The 9,240-nt window shown below is 53.1% G+C and overlaps 3 protein-coding genes across 3 annotated transcripts; all 3 read left to right on the plus strand.

Moving 5' to 3' along the window:
* Positions 1-1,869: 1,869 nt before the first annotated feature.
* Positions 1,870-2,073, plus strand: Z517_09380 (uncharacterized protein; the record flags this gene model as incomplete). Its single annotated transcript, XM_013425290.1, has 1 exon — positions 1,870-2,073. The coding sequence occupies one exon, from the start codon at positions 1,870-1,872 to the stop codon at positions 2,071-2,073; it is 204 nt and encodes a 67-aa protein (XP_013280744.1).
* Positions 2,074-6,186: 4,113 nt separating this feature from the next.
* Positions 6,187-6,537, plus strand: Z517_09381 (uncharacterized protein; the record flags this gene model as incomplete). The annotated part of the gene is made up of 1 exon (XM_013425291.1): positions 6,187-6,537. The coding sequence occupies one exon, from the start codon at positions 6,187-6,189 to the stop codon at positions 6,535-6,537; it is 351 nt and encodes a 116-aa protein (XP_013280745.1).
* Positions 6,538-6,901: 364 nt separating this feature from the next.
* Z517_09382 (uncharacterized protein) lies at positions 6,902-8,897 on the plus strand (the record flags this gene model as incomplete). Its single annotated transcript, XM_013425292.1, has 2 exons — positions 6,902-7,133; positions 8,050-8,897. The coding sequence occupies 2 exons, from the start codon at positions 6,902-6,904 to the stop codon at positions 8,895-8,897; spliced, it is 1,080 nt and encodes a 359-aa protein (XP_013280746.1).
* Positions 8,898-9,240: the final 343 nt, after the last annotated feature.

A 9,240-nucleotide genomic window follows, 5' to 3' on the forward strand; every position in this document is an offset into this window, starting at 1 on the left:
TCGAGGGAGGTTCGTTCGAGGGAGGTTCGTTCGAGGGAGGTTCGTTCGAGGGAGGTTCGGTCGAGGGAAGTCGGATCAAGGGAGGTCAGGCCTCGCCTCGTTCTCATTCTCGTCGTTATCCAGCTTCCATCGCTTCACTGATCCGGATCGGGTGCGGATAACGACATCGTTCCTGGATCTGGATGGCGTCTTGCTTTGCTGCCCTTGCTCGACATCTCAAGGACGCAGCCTCTGCCTGGATATGAACCTGGACCTCTTTCAAAGGATGTTGTTGTCGTCGGATACCAGAAAATGTCAGGCCTCCCACTGCGCAAAGAAGCTTCTCCGTTGGCTCACTCTCCATTGGCTCATTCTATCTTGGCTCATTCTCTCTTGACTCATTCCTCTTGGTTCATTCTCCATTGGCTCAATCCCTGTTGGCTCAATCCCTGTTGGCTCAATCCCTGTTGGCTCAATCCCTGTTGGCTCAATCCCTGTTGGCTCAATCCCCGATGGCTCATTCTTCCTTGGCTCATTCCTCTTGGCTCGTTCTCTTGTGACTCATTCTTCCTGGCTCAATCTCCATCATTGGCTCATTCTCGCTTGGACCATGCTCTTGTGACCCATTCCTCTTGGCCCATTCTTCCTGGCTCGTTCTCGATTGGCTCGATCTTCCTTGGCTCATTCTGTTGTGACTCATTCTGCCTTGGCTCAGTCTCACTTAGCTTATTTTCACTTGGCTCATTCTCCGTTGGCTGAATCTCCGATGGCTCGATGGCATTGAACCAGAATGCCCCCTGAACATCACTGGATGGATGAGGACAAGACCCAAACATGGGCCATACCTATGGAGACCCAAAACAGCCTCTTGCGTGGAGGCTACAATGGATATGCTGCAGCTCATCTATGCAGTTTGGAAGTCGAGTGCAGGTCTCATACAAAACAGAACATCCTACTCGGTCACACGGCAGGACACAGCACAATCCAGTTGCAAGCCCGTGCCCAGGAAACTTTTGCTGATACTCCCAGGACAACATCTTGCCTGAGGGTTCCAGACGTCAACGCAAGGTCAAAGTGGCTCAGCTTGTGCTCGGCAATACCGAGCATGAAAGTGCTTCATTGGATGGCTTCCATTCCGCCTTTTCTATGGCCATTGCAGAGGGACAAATGATTGATCGATCACCAACAATTGCGGCCACACAAGCAAATAGCCTGCCCCTGCATCGAGACACCCTTCATCCTGAACTAAAGCATTCGAAAGATCTCAAAAGGCATCCATTTGGACGACAATTCGAGGCCCATCACAAGAGGAATTTGACCAATTGAGGCGCCGAGGGACCTTCAAAGAAGTCGATCCATGCAAGACTACTAAAAGGCCACTACCACTGCCACGGGCGTCCAAGCACAAGCCCGACAGGGACGGGGACCCAGACAAGTCAAAGGCACGCGCACCTTCATCCGCGGCGATCTACAGAGCACTGAGCGAGACAACTACGCGGCCACCCTGATTATTCAAGTGTCCAGTCTGATGGGCTGAACCCAGGAGAAGACTTACTTCTGGCGAACCGACACTAATACCAGAGGCCACCTCCTGATCGGACGAGACGCCCACGGTGCAAAGGATACAGAATCCTGACAACTGAGACATCGTACGCAAGGGGAGGCAAGGACGAGAAACAAGGTGTAAGAGGAACGTACGTAAGGGATGGATAGCGTGTATGAAAGAGGGAGGTCAGCGAGAGGAGTGAGACAATGACGACCCCTGACAGTGGAGCGTACGATAGGTTGTTCCTCCTCTCTGTCTCCTCGGAATTATCCTCCTTATTATCTAGACTGGCTAGCCAGTTGCAGAACTCTTTCCAAATCCAAACCCCAACATGCAGGGTATGGATGGCCCTGGCGGCGGCATCATTCGGCGTCGAGATCCTGCAGCTTGACGCGGTCAACGCGGTCCTCGCCAGTGTTATTATTGATGATGACGTTACGGTGGAACGGCCACCAGGAATGCACCAAACAGACAAGATCCGGCTACTCCGGAAGGCCCTCAAGTGGGCACCTGAAGGTCCTCAAACGGGCACATATTATATGGCATGATCACCACCCCCTCAGCGTCTTGAAGGACCCGCCAGACCTTCGTCAGTCGTCTCTCATCTAACTGTATGCTTATAAAAGACGAGATCATTCTATTCTTCTATTCTTTTAGAGACATTCAACGGGCCAGTCAACCTCAGCGGCCAAATGCTAGACGACAATAAAGCGCTCCATCACGGCCGGCCGGCCAAGCACCTCCCCCTCTCGGGCCCCCCTACGTGATCCTGGAATGTGCCAAGTGCGCACGCCCTTTCCAACTTATCGCAGGCTGGGAGCTTCTGCAGCTGCACCTACCGAAGACTCCCCCACCAACTGGATACTTTCGATGCTACACCTCCTGTAGCTGACACCCACCAGCTGGTTACTACACCATGTTCTTACACCACCTACCGGTGGCCCCTCTGGGAGCCTTTACACCACCCTCTAGACAAGAAAACTGTCCGTTTATCGTCATTCCTCAGGGTTGGGGATCCAGATTCCCAACCCTGAGGAATGACCTCGACCGTCGAGCACGAAGATGTAGAGATCAAGTGGGGATCTGTGAAGATCAAGCAAGACTCAAGTGAGGTCATTCATTCTTCAACCCGGAGGAAGACTTCGACTCGACCCAAACGAGAAGGTCAAAATTCAGACAGCGAAACGCCCACACGAAGGGCTCCCATTTCCGCACCCGACCGCGAATCGATGAAATCAACATCAAAATTCACAATAGAAATATCATCATACCTATTACCTTTGAGGAGAGGAGGAGCTTATCGCCTCCTCTCCTCAACCCTAAGGAAGACCTCGACTCGATCCAAACGAGGGGAGGTTATCGCCTCCTTTCCTCGACCGTGAATCGATGAAATCAACATCAATTTCACAAGAGAAATATCATCAAAACGCGATACCGTGCAAGCATTCCTACCAACTTCGAGGAGGTTATCGCCTCCATCGACACCCGATACCGTTCGATTACCTTCGAGGAGGTATCACCTCCTACCCATTACCGTTATTATACCTATTACCTTCGAGGAGGTTATCACCTCCGTTCCCCAACCCTGAGGAAACTCGACTCGATCCAAACGAGAAGGTCATAATTCAGACCGCGAAACGCCCACACGAAGGGCTCCCATTCCCGCACCCAACCGTGAATCGATGAAACCAACACCGAATTTCACAATAGAAATATCATCAAAACGCGATACCGTGCAAGCACCCGGGGGGCGGCTGGGGGCGATACCGTATAATTATCCCAGGAGACACTACAATGAAAATGATGTACACCCAGGAGACACTATACAATGGGAGTGGTACACACCCAGGGGCCGCTATGCAGTGAGGATGGTGTATACCCAGGAGACCCTATGTAATGGACATGATGTACACCCAGGACAACACTATGTAATGAAAATGATAATGATGCACACCCAGGAGACACTATACAGTTCCAATGATGCACACCCCGTGGCACCATTGGACCTACGAGTGATCGATAACGCCAATTAGTTCCTTGACCCCGAATCATCAGGGACAGGCCAAACCCCCTTGCTGTGGCTCTGCCAGGATTCCCCTATTGACAAACATGAGGTAGGATTCGAGATACAGGCAAACACGCGAGTTCCTGCAACCATGCCGTCACCAATTGATCTACCACGGGTCTTTGACGGAACGGCCTCAAGTCTTGCGGCATTCAGTACAATGGCATCGTCAATCAGGATGATCCTGACATCCACACCTCCCCCATGGAATCCTATTCTGACGCGGCATTTGCTGACAATCTAGACAGGCATTCACGCACGTCACTCATCATTCCAAAGTGACTTCATTTCCCCGAGAACTGCACATTCTGCAATACGCCAAAGCGCTGCACCTGAAGCCTCATACACCACGTTGGGCAACCGAGCCTCGTGAAGCCTCCATCACATTGGCAATACAAAGACAAGCCGACAACATCATCTCGGGATTCTCCTCACCCGTGATGGGATTTGGTTGCATCAAGGCCACGAGTTCTCTGACGTTTTCAGACGGCACGAAGGCAGCCCTGGCCTGAGAAGAGGCATGGGCAGACAAACAGACCAATGCATATGTTTACACACATGATCGAGCGCCGCAAGCTCCGGGGCTATTGTGTCTGGGGCTGTCAGCGACCCTGGCGAGTGCTTACAGGGGCACGAGACGCTCAAGGAACGAAACGCGTTTGCAAGGCAGGTCGTTAATCGGGAACGGCTCAGGGCATCGACTTCGGCATCGATGTCGTATAACCTCGTCGCCGCTTTCAAGGCCTGCAGACCTCGCTGCTGCCTGTTCTCTATAGCTGATCTTGGTGTTGAGAAACGTTTCAATGGGCTACCGAGTCCGCTACCCAGCGTGCCAGCCAGGCCAGGTTTTCCTGAATACCTCCGCGGACCGCTAGAGCAAGGCTGTTAATGCCTACCTACCCTGCGAAATTTCCTCCTCGACCCTGTGAGTCAGGGGAGGCTTTTGATGCCTTTGAGGAGTGGCCAGGAGCGTCTCATGGCCTATTCGCTTTCCCAGGGCTTTGATATCGTCAAAGGCGGACCACTGGTGGGAAGCACTGGTGACCCTGGGTCTGTCTTCTGTGGCTGTCTTCTTCTGTGGCTGTCTTCTTCTGTGGCTGTCTTCTTCTGTGGCCGTCTTCTTCTGTGGCCGTCTTCTCTATCTTTCTTCTTCTCTTTCTATCGTCTTCTGTGTCTACCGCGGCTAGAACACGCGGAACTGGCCTTTCCCTCACACAACAACACAGCACCCGCACCCCTTCTCCTTGACCTTCTCCTCCATCTCGTCATGCTGCATCCGCTGCATCTGCATCCTTATGTTCGGTTTGGTGGGCACAGATGTGATACTGCCCATGGTAGTGCTTTGCAAGGGATTCGGGACTCGCGGCATCGAACTGTATCCGCCATTCACGCGTCCTCCCGTACTCGGCCTCATGCTACCAGCCCCAGATTTTCTGCCGTTTGGCCTGGGTTTTAGAGGCCAGGCACCTCCCTCATCTACGCCGTCATTCTCCTTTCCGTCCGCCTGTGTCGACTGGGGAATGACGGCGAGAACGGCGATATTACCTCCTTTCGCAAGCGCGATTCTACTCACATTCGTGGGACTAACTGTCAATGGTCCTGCCGAGTCTCCTGGAAGTCACTTTGTATGGGAAACGGAACGGCTGAATCAAGGACCTTTATCCTTGCTGTCAAGTCTCTGGAACACTCTGGCCACCCATTGAGCGGTAATTTGGGCTTTGGCTGGGGGTGTTGGGCTGCTAGACTCCTGGACTGGGCGCTGGGCTGTTATGGTGGAGGGCAAATCATGGGCAAATTCATCCCTGGTGTGCTAGTTCACGCTTCGGGCTCCCCCCCCATGAGCCATGACCCATTCAGCCCAGCAAACTGTTTGGTGGCTTCCCCTTCTCTCCTCGATCAGATCCTTTTTCTCCCTCAAGGTCCCGCGGGGGGCGCCCTATCACTGACCTCCTTGATCGGTCCGTTGATGTTCTCTCGCCACGGAGATCGCCTTGTGGAAGTTGCAGGCGATCAAGGCTCAGGGGCTCGACTTGATCCATTGAATACCTGGCCATTCTCTGCCACTCCAGTGTCTGCGGCCTCGTGGACTGCTGCGCGCGGTAGCTCGACGACTCCTTGAAGAACCAGTCGGTGCGCTGCAGGCCTTCCTTTTCCGCTGCCGGGTACGGCGTGACCGCGTGCTGGAGGGCAGGATCCTTGATTCGGACGATCTCGGTGTTATTCTCACAGCACAAGAAGTACTATAACTCGATCAGATTCAAGCCTGCCTCAAAGGGTGACCAGAAGACGATCTGTGTCTCTCTCTCTCTCTCTGTCCCTCTCTCTCTGTCCCTCTCTCTCTGTCCCTCTCTCTCTGTCCCTCTCTCTCTGTCCCTCTCTCTCTGTCCCTCTCTCTCGCCTCATCGTTGCCTTGGAGGGCCGGGGGTTTATATATAAAACGCGACTTGAGGAGGCTGTCGACGAAACTGGGAGAATATTTGGCAGGAAATGTGTTCAGATCTTGTTCTCACACCCTGAGGTTCTCAAGCCCACAGCTCGATTCGTTGCAGGATCTCTCTGTGTCATCGATGCAAACCCCAATACCAACAGGCTGAGAATGCCCGTGATCGTTGCAGTTGGCGTGCTTGACACAGGCAAGACGTTTCCTGTTGCCTTCTCGTTCTGTCCAGGCGAGAACGATGCCTCCTATACCTTCTTCTGGGAGAGCCTCAAGTTACACCTACCTGGGATTGCCGCGCCTGCGGTGATTCTATCTGACCAGCAGCCGCCGATTAATCCGTCGACGACCAAATACTTTCCGTCTACTGGCCATCAGATCTGTGAGTGGCACGCTGTCGAGGCAATGGAGACCAGGTTTCGAGATATGGGCCATACTACAACTGAGATCAAAGGCGAAAAGGACCGCGCTGGAAGCCTCATTATTGAAGGCCCACATCACCTCGCCTAAGACTACCTCCAAAGTGGTAGCCAGGAGGCATTGAAGCGCCTCTCGATTTAGGCATACTACAACTAAGATCAAAGGCGAAAAGGACCGCGCTGGAAAACTCATTGTTAGCAGCCTGCAACCTCCGCCTGGGACTACCTCCGCAGTGGTAGCCAGGAGGCATTGAAGTGCAGTCGAGAGGTGCATATATCGCAATTAGAACGACCTAGATATCTCGAGGAATTCCGTGATAAAGAGGACAAAGTCGTCACGCTGTTCACGGCAGGACAGCCAGACCTCGGCCATCGATCGACGCAGCGATCCGAGTCCTGTCACAACGTTGTTGTTACTCAGATAACGAACGACCAGTTAGCGCTTGAAATCCGTCATGGCGCAACCGACGTCAACACCAACGACACAGTCCTCAACCAGCTGGGTCGACTGCTACTCCGAAACCTTCGCTCGTCGCGCCTTATCCTCGGACCCGGCCGTGCGCGGTAACATCGAGCATTTCCTCGAGCACGGCTACGTGGTCATCCCCAGGTGCTTCAGCGCGGACGAGGCCGGCGAGGCCCGCGACGAAATCGCCGTTGGACGCCTCTGTCAAAATGGCCAGAAGAGTGATCAGAGAGATGGAAGAATCTGAGGATCTATCACGCGTGAGTTATCCCAGAGAGGATCAGGCTAGGTAGGACCTTTCAAAGTCTGCGATTTACTGATCCTAGTTATGCGCTCGGAAAGGTCAGAAGGGAATGAATGGCATTGGCTTATCTATCTGAACTCATGGTTGCCAGCGCCGACCTAGGCGATTGCCACTGTTCCATCCTCAGACAGTTTCTACTGCCCTGTCGCCATTACCTCAAACGAGCCTTTCTACCTAGCGAGCCTCTATCTCGATCTCTATTACACCCGCGGTGGTGGCTCCATGGGCCGCAAATCACGTTCAATAGCTGGGTCCCAAGCCATCAAAACCTCGAGAATCAGAGCGAGATTCAGCGCGGACCAAACCTCACGATATCAACGACGAACGGACAGAAGATTGAGGAGATTCGAGAGGACCTAGTGGATGACGGACGAGCTCGATTTGACAGGCAAAGAGAGACTCAAAGCACAATCAGAAGAGCAGTTCGTTTGGCCAGGTGGACAACGTCGCGGTCTACAGAATACGCCAATCCGGTAACAAAGAGGACGTTTATACAGAGACGAGATCACGGTAGAGCGACAGCGAGGGCCTCAATCGCCAGCGAGATCGGCGAGCGCCGGAAACCATCATAAAGTCGTGACGTCAGACTCACAATAGCTGGGCACGATTTGCCCTCGGCAAAGATACCATTTTTGCTGGACTGTTGCCTGGAGGAGAATGGAGAGACGACAGGGAGAATAGGTGCGAATGATGATCAGAGGACACATTGCCGCCGCCATCTCAGTACCGACAATCATTCTGTGTTTTTGGGGATCAAGAAGCTCATTGAGCATACAGGTAAGATGATCTTTGTCTGGAAGGGTGGTATCTTGGTGAATAACCTGTCGTGACAGGCTGCTTGGGGGTATATCCTCTCTGCTCGATCTCTACTCGACCTCTACTCGACCTCTGCTCAATCTCATCCTCTCTGCTCGATGTCATCCTCTCTGCTCGATCTCATCTTCTTCACTCCATCTCATCCTCTCTCCTCGATCCTCTTCTGCTTCATCCTCCTCTGCTCGACCTTCCTCTGCTCGATCTTCCTCTACTTAATCTCTACTCTACCTCTACTCGACCTCATCCGCTCTGGTCGATCTCGTCCTCGCTGCTCGATCCTTGTCTTGTCGATCCTCTTCTGCCCGACCCTCCTCTGGTCTGTCCTCCTCTGGTCGATCCTTATGTTGTCGATCCTCCTCTGCTCGATCCTCCTCTGCTCGATCTTGTCCTTTCTGCTCGATCTCGTCCTCTCTGCTCGGTCCGACGGAGAACCGACCACCCCTTCCGAATCCCATACCCCGAATGTGCGGAAGTCGCCTGCTTCGACAAGACGGGGACGTTGACCGGCGAGGATCTCGTCGTTGACGGTATTGCCGGTCTTAGCTTGGGAAAGAAGAGTGTCCAAAACGAAGCAAGCGGATGGTGCGCAGTCCTCAGTCAGCAAGGTCCCAGACTGCGGCATTCATATCATACTACACTGGTTTTTACAGCCGCTCACGCCTTGATCAAAACTGAACTGGAGGAAAGGGACATTGTTAGTGATCCTATGGAAAAGGCCACAACCGCTCACGCCTTGATTAAACTAGAGGAAGGGGATATTGTCGGTGATACTATGGAAAAGGCCACACTCGAGGCTCGAAACTGGACCTTTGACCTCGACGACGCTTTGATCAGCACTCCCCGAGGTCCAGGGGGTCGGAGCTAGGTCTGCTGGTTTTGCCATCTATATCCAGTTCATTCCTCTCTCGTCCTCATTCCTCCGTCGTCGTCTCTTCTCGGTCGTTGTCTCTCCTCGGTCGTCGTCATTCCTTTCTCGTCGTCTCTCCTTTGCGCCGCAGTCACCACCACTTGAACATGAACCATCAATCCATCATGGATGGTCTGTGCCATCTTGGGCTGGTTATACAACGGCCCAGTCCTTGTCAATATCAAACACAAAGTCGTCCCCTTGACCGTTGTACGCCACCGAAACAGATCAAGCCATGGCAATTACAAGAGCCAGGGGAAGAGAAAACCACCACGCCGGCGCCTCACCCATACACAGCACA

The sequence above is a fragment of the Fonsecaea pedrosoi genome (genome assembly GCF_000835455.1).
Source record: "Fonsecaea pedrosoi CBS 271.37 unplaced genomic scaffold supercont1.6, whole genome shotgun sequence".
In the NCBI taxonomy this organism is placed as follows: Eukaryota; Fungi; Ascomycota; class Eurotiomycetes; order Chaetothyriales; family Herpotrichiellaceae; genus Fonsecaea; species Fonsecaea pedrosoi.